General features: G+C 48.8%; 1 protein-coding gene across 2 annotated transcripts in view; it reads right to left on the bottom strand.

Annotated features, from left to right (window-relative positions):
- The window catches only part of LOC144806091 (vomeronasal type-2 receptor 26-like), a 1,640,897-nt gene that overhangs the window by 787,156 nt on the left and 833,871 nt on the right, over positions 1–19,870 (bottom strand). For both annotated transcript variants that reach the window (XM_078672531.1, XM_078672538.1), the window contains one exon: positions 15,394–15,685. In XM_078672531.1, the coding sequence (XP_078528657.1) occupies positions 15,394–15,685 (292 nt within the window). The remainder of the gene's footprint in view (positions 1–15,393; positions 15,686–19,870) is intronic.

Genomic DNA, 19,870 nt, shown 5'->3' with positions numbered 1-19,870 from the left:
ACCAGCTGATCCACACCACCAAGAGAACCGCATTCAAGGAACGACTAGACAACAACGCCCACAACAGCAAAGAACTCTTCAACATCATCAAAGAGCTCTCGAACCCTAGCACAGGAAACAACGACATCACCCCGTCGCAAGAACTCTGCAACTCGCTCGCCTCGTTCTTTCACAGCAAGATCGCAGACATACACAACAGTTTCAGCACACAGCCGACGCACCCCACAAACGCACCAACGCCCCCCACCACCACCCTCCGCGCCTGGACTCCGGTCAACTCCGAAGATATCATCCGCACGATGAACTCCATCCACTCCGGATCTCCAACCGACCCCTGCCCTCACCACGTCTTCAACAAGGCCGACTCCATCATCGCACCCCATCTCCGGGACATCATCAACGCCTCCTTCAGCACCGCCACCTTCCCAGAGAGTTGGAAGCACGCCAAACTCAGCGCCCTACTGAAGAAACCATCAGCAGACCCCACCGACCTCAAGAACTACCGACCCATCTCGCTCCTTCCTTTTCCTGCCAAAGTCATTGAGAAGACAGTCAACAGACAGCTGGCCGCCTTCCTCGAGATGAATGGATCCCTCGACCACTCACAGTCCGGCTTCCGGGCCAACCACAGCACCGAGACCACCCTCATCGCAGCCACCGACGACATCCGAGCCCTGCTCGACAACGGGGAAACGGCGGCCCTCATCCTCCTGGACCTCTCTGCGGCGTTCGACACAGTCTGCCACCGCACCCTAGTACAGCGCCTGCACAACATCAGAATCTAGGAGAAGGCACTGGAGTGGATCATCTCCTTCCTCGCCGGAAGAACCCACAGAGTCCGCCTCCCCCGTTCAGATCAGAGGCCACCAAAGTCATCTGCGGCGTACCACAAGGATCATCACTCAGCCCCAACCTCTTCAACGTCTACATGAGCCCCCTCGCGGCCATCACACACCAACACAACCTCAACATCATCTCCCACGCCGATGACACCCAGCTGATCCTCTCGCTCACCAACGACCCCAACACTGCCAGAACCAACCTACACGAAGGGATGAAAGACGTACCCAAGTGGATGACGAACAGCCGCCTGAAACTGAACTCAGATAAGACGGAAGTCCTCATCCTGGGATCATCACCCGCCGCCTGGGACGACTCCTGGTGGCCCCCTGCCCTTGGCAGTGCACCCAAACCAACGGACCACGCACAAAACCTGGGCTTCATCCTGGACTCCTCCCTCTCGATGACCAGACAAGTTCACGCCGTCTCCTCGTCATGCTTCAATATCCTACGCATGCTCCGGAAGATCTTCCGGTGGATCCCCACCGAAACCAGGAAGACGGTCACCCAGGCCCTCGTCACCAGCCGACTGGACTACGGGAACACCCTCTACGCCGGAACCACAGCCAAACTCCAGAAAAGACTCCAGCGAATTCAGAACGCCTCAGCACGACTCATCATGGACATCCCCCGACACAGCCACATCTCCGGACACCTGAGAGACCTGCACTGGCTCCCCGTCAGCAAGAGAATCACGTTCCGACTCCTCACCCACGCACACAAAGCTCTCCACAACCAAGGCCCCAGATACATCAACAACCGCCTGACCTTCTACACTCCCACCCACCAACTCCGATCGACCACGCACTCCCTCGCCGCCGTTCCTCGCATCCGAAGAGCCACCATGGGAGGAAGATCCTTCTCCTTCCTGGCTGCCAAGATGTGGAACTCCCTCCCCATCCACCTCCGACTGACCCAAGACCACCTCTCCTTCAGGAAGCTACTCAAGACCTGGCTATTCGAGCAGTAGAGGACCACCCAAGTGCCTTGAGACCCTCCGGGTGAGTAGCGCGCTATATAAATGCTTTGATTGATTGATTACCACAGTTAGATACAACCAGGAGGGATGTATCACCGACCCTTTTCCGTGCTCAAGTGGGGTGAGACAGGGTTGTATTCTGGCCCCTTTTTTGTTCACCCTGTATATAAACGGCCTGGATCAGGCACTTGGTGCCCTAAGGGTTTATACAACACAGATTGGCTCAAGAGGGACCCCCGTCCTGCTTTACGCGGATGACGAGGTTCTCCTCGCGCGTACACAAAAAGTGCTTCAGGGCTTGATAGACGGTTTTGTCTCCTTTATGGAGAGCCTAGACCTGTCCCCCAATCTATCCAAGTCATACATTATACATAAGCTCTATTAGAAGTGAAATGCTCCAGGTCAATCATGAGTTTTGCACGAAGGCTGGGTCGTTGGTCCACGGAGCAAATACTGAGACCATATAGTTCCATGTGTTGTGCCAAAATTCTCTACGGAAGTGAGGTATGGGGTTTTATTGACACGCAGCACTTACAAACCAAAGAAAATAAGAATCTTCGGAGATTACTTAAAGTGCCCCAGAGTGCACCGTCACATATTATTCACGAAGAACTGGGCGTTAGCTATGTCAGAAACAAGTTGGAAGCAAAACCTCTAACCTGTTGGGCCAAAATTTGGACAAACCCAGAGGCCTCATTTAGCAAGCAGTTTATAGCAGACTGCCTTGCCCGTGTCCGGGGGCTGAACATCCCTTGGCTTAAGTACGTAAAGGAGACTCTAGTAGGCATAGGATGTGCAGACCTTTTTAATAATCCCACAAAAATGTTAGCTCAGGATAAGGCCTTGGTGAAGGTCCGGTTCCAGAAGTATGTCATATTACTCAGGAAAGATAGGGAGCTGGTCAAGCCATCAGTTAGAGCTCCACAGTGAAATGGGCTTGTTGAAAGGTTCAACAAAACCCTAAAGGACATGATTATGGGACTCCCAGAGAAGCTGAGGTGAAAATGAGATGTCTTACTGCCCTGCCTTCTCTTTGCCTATAGAGAGATTTCTCAGAAGGGGGTGGGCTATAGCTCAGTTGAACTTCTGTTTGGACAAACAGTTAGGGGTCCATTGTGTCAGGTTAAGAACCTCGTAATCATGACATAGTAGATTATATACATGGCCTCCATTCTTGTATGGCTGAATACATCAAGAAGGCCAGCAAAAACCTTGAGACCAGTGAGGAGCTTCAGATAGCTTGGCATGATGAAAAGGTTGTACTGACTTTTTACCAGCCAGGAAGGATAGTGTGGGTGATGGAGTGTGTGGCTCCAGCAGCTCTCCAGGACAAGTGGAGGGGCCATCACACTATCTTTGAGAAAAAAAGGATAGGTCATGTACTTGGTTGACCTAGGCACTCCGAGAGGTCCCCGTAGGGTACTTCATACGAACTGCTCAAACCCTTTTATCAACAGGGCTGACATGAGCTTGTTTATGGCCACTGATGAGGGACAGGAGGAAAAGAGTAACCCTCTCCCTGATCACCTCTCAGGGCCCTATTGACAGACCAGTGGAAGGAATAGTTGTGGCAGACAGCCTCACTGGTCAACAGCAAACTAATTGTAGACAGGTTCTCTGTTTGTTTTCTGGACTCTTCTCTCTGAATCCAAGAAAAACCACCTGGTACCCATGAAGTGGACATAGGTGACAGTCTGCATGTGAAAAGTAAAATCTACAGACAACCTGACCATGTCAGAGATTGGATCAGGACATATGTTCAAACAAGGTAGATTGGGGAGTCATTGAGCCTTCAAATAGCCCATGGGCTAGTCCTGAAGTCCTTGTCCCAAAACCTCACTCCCAGAACGGAAAGAGAGAGATGAGGTTGTGGATTACATTGGACTTAATGTAGTCACTAGGACTGATGCCCATTCAATTCCAAGAGCAGACGAGCTGATTGATTCTCTGGCTTCTGCCCAGTATCTCAGTATACTTGATCTCACTGCTGGTTACTGGCAAATCAGACTATCTGAGGATGCTAAGCCAAAAATTGCATTCTCAACCCCACGTGGGCATTATCAATTTGTAGTAATGCCTTTAGGCTTGGAGAATGCACCTGTCAAATTTCAGAGGCCCTTGAACAATGTCCTAACATGTTCTGGAATCCTACAGCAAATCTAGATTATATAGTTGTCTTTAGCTTCGCCTGGGAGAATAACCTGGTCCAACTCAGAAATTTTCTTGAGGCCCTCTGGAAGCCAAAACTCATTATCAAGGCTACAAAGTGCAAAGATAGGGCAGAGCAAAGTTGTGTACTTGGGCCACCTTGTAGGTGAAAGCCACGTTCAGCCATTAGAGAGCAAAATCCAGACCATCATGGAAGAGATTGCTGCCACTACCCAGACTCAGGTCAGAGCTTTCTTGGGCCTGACTGGGAACTACAGGAGGTCTGTTAAGGGCTATGGATCCATAGTATTGCCATTTTATGATCTAACCTCCAAAAGAATGCCTAAGAAAGGTCAGCGGACAGTTAGCTGCCAAAGGGCATTTGATGACCTGAAGCAGACCATTTGCACTGCTCCCATTCTGCAAAGTCCTGATTACTCCAAACCCTTCATTGTCCAAACAGATGCTTCTGAGATAGGGACATGTGAAGGTGCAGTGTTGTCACACATTAATGCAGATGGCTAGGATCAACCAGTAGCTTTCATAAGCAGAATGTGGACCCCAGGGAGAAACGATGGTCAGCTATTGAGAGGGAGGCCTTTGTTGTGGTCTGGGCATTGAAGAAGACCATACCTGTTCGGCACTCACGTTATTGACAGACCATAAGCCCCTCCTATGGCTTAAACAAATGAAGGGTGAAAATCCCAACCTTTTGAGGTTGTCCATTTCCCTATAGGGGATGAACTTTTCTGTGGAACATAGACCTGGGAATAACCATGCCAACACAGATGGACTCTCCAGATATTTTCACTTATAAATGAAGACTCAACTGGGAAAGGTTAGTCTCATCTCCTTTCATCTGGGGTAGGGGGTTATGTAGGAAAGTAAGATCTGCTTTCATTGTTACCCCCACTTTTCGCTTAGTTTCAGTATGTTTTGGACCTTGTCTGACTGGGATCCTGCTAATCAGAACCCCAGTCACTGTGCTTCCTCCCTTAATAGACCATGGTAAGTACTGCTGTATCCACAATTAACTACTGGTGTACCCTTATAAGTCCCTAGTATATGGTACTAAGGTAATCAGGGCTTACGAACACCAGGGGTCTCCCATGGACTGCAGCATGTATTGTGCCACCCACTGGAGGCCACTTAAACTGTGACTACAGGCCTTTCATTGCAGCCTACGTGAGTAGATGCTTGCACCTCTCACAACACATATAAGTTTTCTTATATCTAAGGTCACTGTGCTTTAAAACTATAAGTCACCCCATGGCAGGCTCTTCAGTCCTGAGACCAGGGTGCTTGGTTATATGTGTGAGATTACCCCTGCTTGAGCAAGACACCACTACAAACCCCAGAATCGATTATCTAGGCTTTATAAGTGCCGTCAGCAATTGTGATACATATAGTGGACATCAAGTCATTATGAGCTGTCTCATTATATAGTGGCTGCACCAAAAACAGTCATGTTTGTGATCAAATGTATTGGAATCATACCCCAATAGTGATTCCAGTGTTGGAAGTATGATCCCATGTACCGGGGGGGCTCCCTGAGGGTACCCCCCAACCTACTTCCAGTAACAGCCTTTCAGGGTCTGACAGCCAGCTAGTGCTGCTGCCGCCCACAGACTCAATTCCCCCCTCCTGCTGATGAGCCATGTTCAAGCAGAGGAATGTAGAACAATAGGTTTCCTGTAACAGGGAGATGTGACCACATCCCAGACAGGACTTAGTGCATTGGGTTGGGGTGGGGGTGTCTGCCAGTGCCACCAGACTGCTTTGAAGGGCATATTTTGTGCCCTTCTGGCATACTTCAGTTTGTGCTAGTTCAGAGAGCCCTTGGCTCCCGGTGCAAAACTGGACAAAGGGCATGGGAGTATCTTACCCTCTGTCCGGCCCCTTCTCTGGGAGGGAACACTGAGTGGTCCCAACCCTTTCCTCAGGGTATTTAAGGGTTCACCTGTGGGTGGGTCCGCAGCTTCATCGTGGACAAGACTGAATACATGTCATGATTCAAACGCCTTGGCATTAGCCTGGAACCGAGACTGCATCAGGGAAGACTCCTGTTGCTCCTGGTCAAGCTTTTCTGCGAGTCTTCTCCGTCATCTGTGCTTAGGCTAATTCCAGATCTTCACAAGACCTGTGGGCACCAAGGACACCCAAAGTAATTTTCTCTGATTGGAAGTAGTCACTTTCCTGCATCGACAGGGTCGCATCCAAGCTGACCAGTCTGCTACTCCTTACGTAACACAGGGTTCACAAGGCCTATCAAAACAAGTGGTGATTCAGCAACCCCGTCGAGGTCCGAGCGGTCCTCTCTACAAATTTGCTACTAGTATCCTTTGCATGAGCCAATGAGACCAACACCGTGTGCACTGCATTGCCTTGCCATTGCCTAGGCTTGTCGGCTCTGTAATCCAGAGATCTTCAGGCTACAAGAAGCTCCAGCATCTCTTCCTGCCAAGTACAGTGTCCTCGGGGCGTGGCCACGGAGGCGACCAAGATGGCCGCTTCTGACTGAAGCTCCGCCGTCCGGGCGGCCGATCTTCTCCATCCTGCCTGATTAAGCTTGAACCGGCCCCGGTCAACATATCCATCCTGCAGCGGCGGCGTTTCGCTACCATCCGACATCTGTTTGGGGTCCAGGAGTGCCCCGAAAGGACCACACGACGGAGGAGACAGACCGCCACCCCATCGGCGCCCTCTCTAACTGCGCCCGGCCTACCGGGGAGTTCTGCTCCGGGGGCGCGCTGCCGCTTGCCCTTGGCTCGCCTGCGGCGTTGGGGACCTGGTTGTGCTCCCTCCGGTCCTGCGGGGGGCTGCCCTGTAGTCTCAGGGCTCTGGGGCGTGCTAAGGCCTTCGGGCTCGGAGCGTGGGCCAGAGCCGTGGACTCGAGTGGCTGCTGACCCCGGCTTCAACTGGGGGACTGCGGGACCTGGTCCCGGTGCCGCGGGGGGTCGAGGGCGAGGGGGGGGGCGTCTCTGTGGCTGGGACCGCGGGGGGGCCGGGTGGCCCCGCCTTCCATCGGGGACTTCTCCCTGTGCCTGCCTGCTGATGGAGCGCTACACACAGTGGCACTAAGCGCTCATCCACTACCTGCGCAACAGTTGTGGGCTGCCATTTCCCACAGGGAAGGCCTACTATTGAACACTCTGGCCTCTGGAGACGGCGCCTGATTTGAAAACCGACCACAAAGTGGAAGCAGTAGCTGTCCGGGTGCGTGTCCCCCCCTGTGCCTGCCGGACGATTGACTTTGGGTGCCAGGCCTCGGTGGGACCTCTTCTCTTAAAGGGACTGCGTGCCTGTCGCTGAGGCTCTTTCCTGCCTCAACCAAATCATTACCTTCCCTGCGCTGCCCCTAGTCCTCCGCGACGAGGCCCAGGCTGACCATCATGGGTAAGAGAGATCCCAACCAAAGGAAACTCAGCTTCGACAAGTCCTCCATGCTCACCACGGACTGCGTGACGGGTTCCTCGTCCGACGCGATGCCTCCCCCCTCTCAAGACGCCACCGCAACTCTGGTCACCGCCATGATATCAGAAATGAGGGCCAGCTTCAATCACTGGACAACATATTCGACACTTTGGAGCAGAGGTTAGCGGACTTGGGCTCCAAAGTACAAGCGCACGATCGCCGGCTCGATGTAGTCGAGGCCCGTGTGTCGGATCTTGAAGACACAGGCGCGAAAGACCGGAAAAGGCTTGAACGTGTCGAAAAAATCCTAAAAGAAGTGGCCATAAAAAATGAAGATTTGGAAGCGCGCGGACGACGCAATAACGTCCGAATTTTGGGTGTGGCGGAATCTACCCAGACGGGCAGGATGGATGTCTTCGTCGAAAAACTGTTAGTTGAACTGTTTGGCAGGGATCATTTCACTCCAGGATTTGTGGTGGAGAGGGCTCACCGATCACTGGGGCCCCGGCCAAAACCGGGTCTGCCACCGCGCCCCATCATAGCCAGGATCATGAACTTCAGGGATCGTGATGCTGCACTTAGAGCAGCCCGAGAGAAGGGGGAGATCCGTTGGCAGGGCGAGTCCCTGTCCTTCTATCCTGACTTCACTCTCATGGTCCAGGAAGCCCGCCGGAAATACACTGGGGTGAAGGCCACGCTCCGCAATGTAGGCCTTAATTATGGGATGCTTTACCCCACAAGCCTCAGAGTGGAAGTCACTGGTAGACCACGCATCTTTGATACCCCCACAGAGGTCCAAGAATTTTGTCGCTCATATAAATCTGGGAACACGCAGGCAGCAGGTACCTCCAGAACGCCCTCCCCGGCACAGGAAGACTCGCAGCACAGTGTGGATCTATTTTCAGGCTCCGGCCATGGCTGACACTTTACCTCTTCCCCTTGTTTCTTCCTTAATATCACGGCCTTTCTAACAACCATCTACTTGGCCATGGCTTGTATGTTGCGTGACTCTTTGGATGGGTTTGCCCGGTCGTTGTGGCATTGCCACCCCCACTGGCGTTTGCCTTGACTTACTTGGGGTTTATTGTTTTGCTTCTTGCGGTGAACCCAGTCTCCCTTGTTATGTTTCAACGCATGATATTCCGTAGCACCGCTTTGTTGGGATTGGTTTTCCTCTTTGGGGTTTATGAGAGGTTGGGTGGGGGGCGGGAGTGGGGTTTTGGTTGGTTTTGTTCTCCTCGAATGTGTCACGTCATTGTCACCATTACCTTTTGTGAGCTGAGCTGCTTCTGTCATAGGTCTCCATTCTTGGTCCGGCACTCATGGACAAGTTAGGGTTACAGATCGGCCCCTCCGGCCTTTCACTGATGTCATGGAATGTTAGGGGATTGAATAACGCCAGGAAATGCAGACAGGTTTTCAATTACATCGCCCGCCACAAGATAGACGTGGTTTTCCTGCAGGAGACTCACTTGTCGCCTGACGCTGCCTCCCAGGTGGCCAAAAGTTGGGGCCCTCATCGCTTCTTTTCCCACTACAGCAGATACTCCAGGGGGGTCGCTATTTCAATACATAATCGCGTACCTTTTACACTATCACACACGGTAATTGACAACGAGGGTAGATATGTCATTGTTGCAGGGACTCTTTTGGACCACAGGATTACGCTTGTTGGGGTTTATGGGCCTAATACAGACACACCTGCTTTTTACACTGAGCTACAGGTACACCTGCTTAACTTGGAGCCTGGGCTTCTGATACTCGGTGGCGATTTTAACCTGCTGCTTAACCCAGCTAGAGACAGTACGTCCTCCGCACCAGGCACAAAGCCCCGCTCACGACCAGTCCTTCTAGATATGTGCTCCCAATTTCCCCTCATTGACATCGAGGCTTCCCTACATGCCCACACACCTACGTACACGCACTACTCGGGGTTTCACGACACCTGGACCAGGATTGATTACTGGCTGATTTCCCCAGACGTGGTTGGTTGGGTAGATGACCTCCTTACACTCCCTCGCACTCTGTCAGATCATTTCCCCATTGTGCTACGACTGAAGGTCCCCAGGGCGAGTGGCTATGAATGGCAGTGGTGCTTCCCCGGGAAAGCTTTATCGGACCCTGTATTCACTGAAGAGGTCAGGGAGGCCATAGACAAATATTTTGAACTCAACACAGGCACGGTTGACACCTGGGCGGTTCTGTGGGAGGGCTTTAAGGCAACTATCAGAGGAGTGTGCATCGCTAAACACACAGGGGCATTACGCAATATCCGTGCTACCCTGCTCCAGATAGAGCGCGACATTGCGGCGTTGGATACGGAATAACTCATACAACATACGGCGGAAAGAGAAACAAGCCGTTTACAATTGATGATGCGATTCCGTGAGGAGGCGGAAAGAGAGCTTCGATTTCTGACCAGGGTGCACTCGGCTAGGCAATATGGGGAGGGCGACAGACCGGGCAAGCTGTTGGCTCATTTACTACGGCCCCCACGCAGGTCGGCTTACATCACCGAACTCGTGGGCCCCGCGGGAGACACTCTACACAGTACACCGGCAATATGCGATGCTTTCTTGCACTATTATACCTCTCTGTACACTTCCACGTTGACTGATGACACCGTAGACTGTGGTAACTATCTTAACGAAATGGCGATGGTGTACTTGGAAAATTGGATGATAGATATCTTAGCCGATCCTATCACTCCTGACATTATCATTGAAGCTATCGACTCCATGAAAGGGTCTTCGTCCCCCGGTCTGGTGGGTTTTCGGCAGACTTCTACAAGGCCTTTAAAGAACTGCTGGTCCCCCGCTTAGTGGAGGTGTACGCTGAGGCACTGGAGACGGGCTGTTTGCCCCCCACGCTTCGTGAAGCGGTCATAGTGCTACTGCCCAAGCCGGGAAGGGATCCCACACTGTGCGGCTCTTATCGCCCTCTCTCTTTGTTAAACTTAGACTATAAGATCCTGGTGAAAGCCATCGCCATACGCCTGTCATTATTGATGGAGTCCATTATATCCCCGGCACAGTCTGGCTTCGTACCGCATCGCTCCACATCGCTCAACCTCCGAACCCTCTTCTCCATCCTGCACCGGGTGGATCCTGCCATCCCTGCGGCGGCGATTCTCTTAGACGCCGAAAAGGCGTTCGACTCTTTAGAATGGCCTTTCCTCATGTCGGTGATGCGCCGGATGGGCATTCCCGAGTGCCAGGTGAATACGGTGGAATTGTTTTACAATCGGCCTGTGGCGCGACTGCGCCTCACTGGCACTATCACTGCACAATTCCCCCTGTCGCGTGGTACGCGGCAGGGCTGCCCCCTCTCGCCACTTCTGTACATCTTAGCTATGGACCCGCTGGTCGGTCACTTTCAGGAAGGGCATTTGCATCAGGGTCTTCAGTTCCGCACTGGACCCCTCTTAGTTTCGCTTTATGCAGATGATACCATCCTTTATGTCCGGCACCCGCAGGTCAACCTTGAGCCGTTGATCGCGGAAATAACCCGGTTTGGCGGGTTTTCGGGGCTGCGCATAAACTGGCACAAATCTGTTATATTCCCCCTCACGCCTAGCACTACTGAATGGCCCTGCCCTTTCCCCCTCACATGGAACCGAGACTCGGTGAAATATCTGGGGATACAAATACACATTGACACTGAATCCATCATCAGACTAAATTATGGCACTGCGCTGACTGCTCTGGAAAGGCAGATTGAGCGATGGAATCGTCTCCCATTGTCCATGGCTGGGCGTGTCGCAATAATTGAAATGATGGTGCTGCCACGTTTTCTGTACTTGTTCAACAATATACCTGTACCCCTCACAAACATTTTCTTCACACAGTTACGTTCAATACTGCTACGACTTGTGTGGGAAGATAAAACCCCCCGCGTGTCCTGGCGCATATTGACACTCCCTTATGAGCGCGGTGGGCTGGGTGTTCCCGATTTTTAATCTTTACTTTCTTGTGGCACAATGTTCCTACGCATACCCCTGGTACCATCCCGATGCCCGGATTGTCTACTTGAAGCCTGAAGCCGATTTGGTTCTGCCTGGTACACTTGCTACTACACTGCCGTCGGGCTTCCCTAGGGACCCACGTGACATCCAGACTGTATCGTTGACCTGTTGGGCATGGGGCAGACTGCGCTGCCTGACTGGGCTCGCCCAACTATACTCTCCATCCCTCCCATTGCCCAACCCCTCCTGGCTGGCAATCACTGGGGAAACTGTGGTGAAACAAACGCTATCCAAATTCCACATATCCACCATAGGGGACTTATACCCTGAGGGCCATGCCTTTACCCTCACAGAAGATCACCGCTTTGCAACACGGACGTTCATGGACTCCTTTGTGCTCAATAGAATGCGCTCATTGATGCGTGCCTTGTTTCCCTCGTTTCCCCTCCTTCCAGAGGAGATGCCTCCCCTCACCTTCCTTATCCAGCACACATCAGGGACTCACTTAGTCTCTAAACTATATCGGATGTGCGCGGACCTTCTCCCTGCTCCAGATCAGAAAGTGCGGGCTGCATGGGAGGCGGATTTGGGTTACCCCATCACAGATGAACAGTGGCAGTGGTGCTGTAGGGCGACCAAAGACATCTCATTGAACAGTAGACACAAGCTCTTACACTTTAAGTTTCTGCGTAGGCTATACTTCACCCCAGCGCGACTTCACAAAATAGACCCTGCACGACCACACAACTGCCCCAAGTGCGGTGGCCCCCAAGCGGACTTCGCTCACCTTTCGTGGGCTTGCCCAATGCTTCAAGACTATTAGTCCGGAGTACACCGCACACTTAGTGATATTCTAAGCCTAAATCTAGTCCCCATCCCCGAGATCGCCCTTCTGGGTTACATGGCTGACTTCCCTAAGGCGACACGTAGGCTGGCAGCGCTAGGGTTCCTACTGGCGAAGCGCGAGGTGGCACTTCGTTGGTGCGACCGTCGGCCCCCGCTACACAACTCCTGGCTCCGGAGCATGGCACACTGCAACGCCAATAGTGAAGAATACTCTACCATGGTCCCCAACACATCCAGACCTAAAGATATTTTGGGCCCGTATCGCACATATTTAGCTGGCATCACGGCTGTGGTCCGGATGGGCTCTACCCCAGATATGGATCCCGAAGGGATAGGTTGATGGGCCTCACGGAGTCGCTACCTGCTACTCTGGTTCTGTGTGAACTGCCTGACCAACTCCCGGACTGTTTTCCCCTCCCTTATCAAATGCTGTCGACATGTATGTGACGCCTCTATTCCATCACGGCTGGGGTAGTTCCCCAGCCGCACTAAGACCCAGCGTTTTGACTATGTACATTTGACTATCTGCTATTTTGGCCTAATCTAGACTTTAAGTATGCTCTGCTTATTATGCATTGTATGTATGTGACTAATGTGACGAACTGTGATGCAACTGTACTTTTTCAACATTTATGCATCTTTTTCTATGTATGTTTATTTTTGAAAATGATAAATAAAGACAAAAAAAAAAGTACAGTGTCCTCACCGTATCCTCTCCACAGTGGACATTCCGTCTTGCTGAGCTGCTTGAGGGCTCCTTTCGACTCCTGTGCCTTCGGCCTGTGGGTCCTCCTGACAGTCTACTACTACTCGAGTGGGCTTCCCTGCTTACTTGAGGTGTGCTCTGACTTTCCAGCTGGTAATGAGTCGATTGGACCTTGCTGGTTCCAACGTTGCTCCTTTCCCGTTCTCCAAGCCAGTTGCAGCAACCAAGGCTTGTTGGTGCTCCCGCCGGACACCGACCCCCTGGCCACCAACATCCAACATGGGACAGCACATGAACAGCTCCTGGGCTTCAACCGCATCGCCTGGTCCTCAAAACTGCTGCAACAAGGTCACCGTCGACTCTCCAGGACATCATGACATTGGTGGGCATTGTATCTCGGTGCCTCTGGTCACATCCGAGTGGCATAGACTTTGTCCTCTCTGTTTGCAGGTTCTCCGTTTCTTGAAACCACCCTAGGATTCTATTAGACTTTTTTCATCATTTTCTACAGAGGCACTTTTCTTTAAGTCTTCCTGTGTTGTCTACGGAGGTTTCCGATGTTTCTTCACCCCTATGCACCATGCTTCCCTGGATAGGTAACCTGGTCTCCAGGGCATCCACGGGTGGGGTGGCTCTCCAGTCTTCTGTCTTCTAAAGGAATTATTTGGGGCCCTCTGGGAAGGGTCCCTCTTGAAAACTGAAATTGCGACTTCCACGTTGACTAACACTGGACACGCAGCTGTGTTTCCACTCTGTACACAGCCTGCTTGGGGTTCCTGGGTAGTTACCTTGGGTGGGTCAGTGTGTCCCCAGCTCAATGGAGTCTCCTGGTCCAAGTCCCGATCCTAGTTGCAGTTTGCATCCCTCTTCTTTAGTATATCGTTTGGTCTCTCCCTGGAAGCCACTATATTCTCATGCTTACTTACCTTATTGTATTTGAAGTATTGTGTGTATTGTTTTTATATCTCCGGGTAGGAGATATACTAATGTGTTAGTGAGCATTGTGTAATAAATATAACTACTTTGATATTTACTCTGAGTGGTTCTTTTTCGTTTAACCTACACCTTATTATTTAAACTGGTAAAGCAACCTTCTTAACACTCCTCCTGGATAAGCCTCAAGGCTGCTCTCCACAGCTACCCATTAGAGAGCATTCTACAGTTATCTCAGACCTCTAAAATCCCCATAAGGGTTGCCAGGATCAGTGTAAGGTGCATCACTTAAATAAGTGTGCACCATATACTGTTCATATATTATGTTTCACACTGACATCGCATCCGCCGATAATAACAATTTTAAGAGCTGAAAAGAGGGTGGGTAACAATTAAAAGGGCTAGAGCATGGGAACACCTTGTGGATTGCTTGTTGACCCCGAATGATGACACGGATACTTCAAGTAGCTCCATGATTTCTCAGGAGGATCTGGAGGGTGGTAATAGCTGACCTTGCATGGATTGTTTAGGGCGAGATTTGGAACTGCTGTGGTGTCCATTGAAGTTGTTGGTCAGTGTGGCACACTACAAATGACAGCCTGGCAAGGGGTAACTGTTGTTGGGGGAGTTAGTTGTTGTTTGCTAGTTAGAAACTGTAGTGGACTAATGATGTTTGAATATGTTTTGCACTGAGACTGCACTTGCATGTTTGTCATTTTGAACCTATTTATTATAGGTATTTGCTTACTTGTCATTTTTTTATCTATTCACTTGTAATGTAACCTGGCAGCTACAGCTTTATGTTTTTAATTGAAAACAATAAAACTTTGCTTAAAATCCATTGCCGAACAGCAAAAATAGAGCCAAAATACCAATGAATCAGGAATAACACAATTGGTATGCCTCAAAAAACACTTGAAAATCTGGAAAGAATGAATGCATGATGGAATCCCTCTAAAAATGGGCAGAAACATGCTGACAAAATGAGACCCAACTATTGTAAAGAAATGTACCACACCAGTGATGTTTGAAGCATGTAATATGCTTTGTACAAGTTTGCCTAAATGGTTGGAAACGTGCTTAGTCGCGACTATATTTCGGAGGACGACTTTGCTACTTGAAAGTCACATGTTTCTTGGGCAGATGTAAGCGCCACGAACTTCTGAAACAATAACGCTTTTAGTCTGCTCAATTTGTTAAAGTTAACCTTCAAGGCTGAAATAGAAATGTACAAGCTAACCCCTGTAACTCATTATCACCCACAATAGTGAGTTTCTTCTCTCTTTGATTATGAATTTCTGAATACAGTTACTTGTCAAATGTCTATATTATTTTTAGTCTGCTACCTAATATATTAATTACATTTTAAACACTGTTAGTTTTTCTGACTACTGTTGACAACTCTCAAAATCTCACAACATCTTGGCAAGAACATATCCATCATATATTTTACGGATATTATTAGTAGCATAGATTACTCATTATATGGGCATCCTTCCCACACAATGACCCATTTTAAATAGAGATACAGATCTGTTGTTTCCAAAATAAATCTTCTCTTACCTGCAGGTACCTGTATTGTTGAGTTAAAGTTGCGACAGCCATAGAAGAAACTGATGACAAATCACCAATAACAGCAGCAAGGACGCCTTTGGAATTACATCTGTAATTAGGAACCAGTGCATTATACCCCGTTAATAAAACCAATGTTTTCTTTATTGAGTCCGCCTCCATGTTCATCGATCGGTGGAGCAAATAGCCCAGGGTAATATTGGGTAAAAGTGTAGGGTTTTTGTTGATCTCCTCAATGGCATACAGAAAGGCAAAAAAATGGCGGAAATATTGAGGAGAGTATCTGCAATAAAAGGAAAATATCTGTGGGGTGTGTCATCATGCAGTAAAATAGCCTGGTGCATTTTTACACTATGAGGATTTTACTGGTATTTGTAAAGTTACACCAATGAACAATTGGCAACCTTCATTGTTGTCTAAGTAGTAAAATTGATTGCTGCCTTGTTTTTTTTTTTAACAACTCTTTTTATTGACATTTTGAATATAACATCAGTATTGGAACATAGAATTGTCATGTATCATGCAACAGTCGTAATCCCCATCCACAATCCTCCCCAGCTCCCTCTATTCTCCCTCCCCAACATTGAATATTCTCATATTGGCCTCAGAATGTTGCCTCAAAGCAACAGGCTGATCAATGTCAGTACAGATGTGGTCACTATAGTTATTAGAGTCTTTTCAAATGTTGCCCACTTCGGGGTACACCCCTTTCCTTCATAGGTAAGATTTTCTGCCAACATACATCAGTCCATGTCACATTTCCAGGCATCCAGCTCTGGGCTTGGCTCCCCAGACCTTTGCTATGTTCTACTTTGCCACTGCCATGCCCAATTGTGATTCGCCAGATTCTGTCTCTCCCTCCTTATACTCAGCACACACCATTTGGCGGAGACATACATGTACCCCCCTCACCTCCCTCATGCAATTCATCACGTCAGACGAACATTCTTGTATTACCAGGCATTCCCTGTGGAATTGTAAAGTCAAAGAGAAATCCCCGGAAGAGTATATGTATTAGGATACCTAAGCACAAATAAACAGTATGGATAACTCCATATCAATACTGAACAGTCTGGTCACGGACTGGTATGTAATGTTCACAGATTTTTTTTTTTTTTATTGATTAAAATATGCATCATAGTTAAAATTTCAGTAGAAATACAATTATACTGAAAACATTCAATAAAAGAACACACATTAAAAAATGGCGAAAATTCCAAAATTATACAATAATTAAAAAACAAATGAATCTATTCAGATTCAACTGAACAACACAGTACATGTAAAGGTACACAATTTCTAAATTATCAACATACTTTCATGAAATGAAAACGGATCAACAAAGGACAAGAAGAACCCCTCTAAACTCAGAAAATAAGAAATGTAGTCACAAATAAAGAATGATTCAACAGCCTATCCAATAGTATGCTAGAAGCCCTGGTATTGCAATATGCAAGATATCCGGGATTCTAGTGGCTTGAATTCATACGGAAATACAAAAGGCGTCGACGCGTTTCGGTGTATCAGCACATGGATATCGCTACACCTTCATCAGGACGGTATCGATAGGGGTCATCTGATTCAGTGGATGGAGATCAAGGCTGTATAAGACAGAATTATATCAGTCAATATCAGGTGCCCTCCCTCTTGGTGAGGCAATCTTTACACAACACACCCTTTGATGGATGGTGGCATTAAGTTAAGAATTCTATCTACAAATCTACATAACCTATACTTGTAAACATGTTCATTGTAATGGTAATCCTAGATGCCAATGGCACCATCTTGTTTCATAGGTCTATATATCCAACTCCACATTCAATACATGTCACATGGCATGAGTTTAGATAACGTCCCTTTGTGGCATTACATTATAGTCAATGACCAGTACTTTTGCTTTAGATTTAACACACTTTTGGGGACTACTGACCTTGGTTTGGACAATTAGAAAACGGGCTTGGTGTTGGTCAGTCTTCACACAACTCCAGGGGCACAATGGGGACCGTTTTATTTTCAGATAGTTCAAATCTATTGACAAAGTTTTATATATATATATTAGTGACTATTATCCATATCCTAATTCGGGGACAAGTTAGTCTGAGTAAGAAATCAACCATTACCGTTTTATCAGATGGTGCAGATTTATATTCTTGTATTCCTGTCTATCTCTTCATTGGAGCTGGAATCATACTGTGGAATGCCTGGTATAGAATGTGTAAATAGGTACCTATCTGTCCTACGTAGAGAGTGGGCATCTCTGGCCGTCCCCATCTTTACGATGTTGTGTGGGCATAGTATGAGCAATGTAGGGTTTTCAGTTGGACCAATCTGAACCCTGTGTGTATGGCTACCTCTCTAGAGGGAGGAAGGGATTCCTCCCATTTACTGTCTTTCAGCCCTTTTAACTCTTGTTCCCATTTGCTCTGACTCGCTTCAAGACATCTGGGGTGTAGTTTAATAATTATTTATATATCAATGACGAAGCCTATTCTTTAATAGGGAGGATTCCAGCAGATCAGTCCCCTTGGGTAACACCGCCCTAAGCGCATGTCAGAGTTCCATAAATAAGTACATTTCTGTAGGCGCCAGTTGGTATTCCCGCTGCATGCAGACCAGGGGATATTATCACCACGGAACCAAACACCTTCCACCCTAGAGATTCCTATGAGGTCGCATTTATCAAATCCTGGCATATTTCGTAGGGGAATTTTCACGTCCCATAGCGCGGTTGCCTGCATGATCACGTTCCTCCATCCCAAGGAGGGCAGGAAGTCCATCAGAGGTGCACCAAAGTCCACGTGGTGCTTGGATCGTCGCCTCATTTGTCCTTTCCATATATGGCTGGTAGGTATACCTGCAGATATGGCACAAATCTGTCCTTGCGGAACACTGGCTCCAGCTGCAGGAGGAATACCCAGTTGTTTAATGAGAGTCAGCTACGCCACCCAGTAGTATTTCTGGACATCTAGCAATGTGATACCTCCATCGAACCATCACTTGTGGAGAATTTTGCGGATCTGCGATCTGCAAATACGCGCAAAATCGGCAAAAAAATCTGCAAGTTCGCGAAAAAATCGCTTCCTGGTGTGCGGGGCCAAACGGACGGGGCTTCGATGCGTGTTCACATGCCTCTTGTGTATAAAGGGTCAGAGAGCGAGCAGGGCATCATATGAGGAGAAAGCAGCCTCCTGGTGACAGGAATTACACGGGGATCACGCTCGAGAAACTCATGGATGCAAAGACCTCCCCGAAGTGTTACAGCTAATTTTCGACGGGGATAAAGCACACTTGCCCAGCCTCGACCGTGCTCACTAATGTTTTAGGCTGATTAAAACATTACAGAATTTGCGCTTCAACTCGGGCACCTGATAATCTGTAAGTGCTTCCTGTTGAGGTTTAATTGTTGTGACAGGAGCCTCGTGCCAGAATGAATCCTGCCCTGCATATTTATCCACGAAGATGCCACCGTTTTGTGAAATACCTCTACTCAACTGGAGTACTTTTTTACTGGCTAATCAGTAAGTGCTACCTCGTTGGGTAAATGTATTGTGCTTTTCCTACACTGCAGCAGCGTAAAGGGCCAGAAGATTTGCCTCCAGTGACCGTGTGTTCCTGTAACTTTGGTCCCTTGAGTGAGCTGGCCATAAAAAAAAAAGAACCCGCGAGCGGATTTGCAAATCTTTCAGCAATCACACGAGATTCGTTGATCGCGAAATTGCCGAAAATCCGCAAATTTTGCGAGCGGAATGGATTTTTGGCCCATACTTACTGGATTGCTCAATTTTGACAAGCCATGTTAACAGCTTGCTTGTTTTATTTCCTATCTCATAGAGACAGTGCTGGGTGGCCCTGTGGACCAGTCTGGCAGTGTCTGTCATCAGGTCTCTATATTCTCTTTGCTTCGAGGTCAAGGTGTAATTCGCCTCAGGCCTGTCTGCTATCTTGAGGAGGCGATCTGGGGGCAGGATTTCTTATTCTTACTTTTTCATCTAGGCCCTCTTGTCTTATTTAAACCAAGATGAGGGAAATTGCCTCACTTCTGACCACAGTTTTGTAGGCTTCCCAGAGAGTATGTGCAGTGTCAAACGAGGACAGGTTTTCCAGTAAAGGATGGTTCTGTTGTGTTCTTCAAGCCCTCCCAGATTCTGTACTGTTTCAAGCACCATGGATCAAATGGACAGGTCTCCCCATTGTGGCTATGGCTTAAGCCGAGCACTACCCACAGCGGGGAGTGGTATGATAATGCCCCTCGCTAGGTGGTGAATCTTTTAGTAGAATGGTAGCTGTGATAAGGTAGTCTATGCGTGAGAGGCTCCCACGGGTGCCTGAGTGGAAAGTGCATTGTTGTTACTTGAGGGTGTGTGCTCACCAGACATCCACAAGCCCAAGGGCTGCTAGGAAGTCTGAAAGTGGGCCCTGGGTCGCTCCCATGTGTCTGGAGGAGCAGTAGTCTAGTTCCTCGCTGAAT

The sequence above is a fragment of the Lissotriton helveticus genome, chromosome 1_2 (genome assembly GCF_964261635.1).
Source record: "Lissotriton helveticus chromosome 1_2, aLisHel1.1, whole genome shotgun sequence".
In the NCBI taxonomy this organism is placed as follows: Eukaryota; Metazoa; Chordata; class Amphibia; order Caudata; family Salamandridae; genus Lissotriton; species Lissotriton helveticus.
Note: the sequence above shows the minus strand (reverse complement) of the source record. Positions and strands in the feature narration are given on the sequence as shown.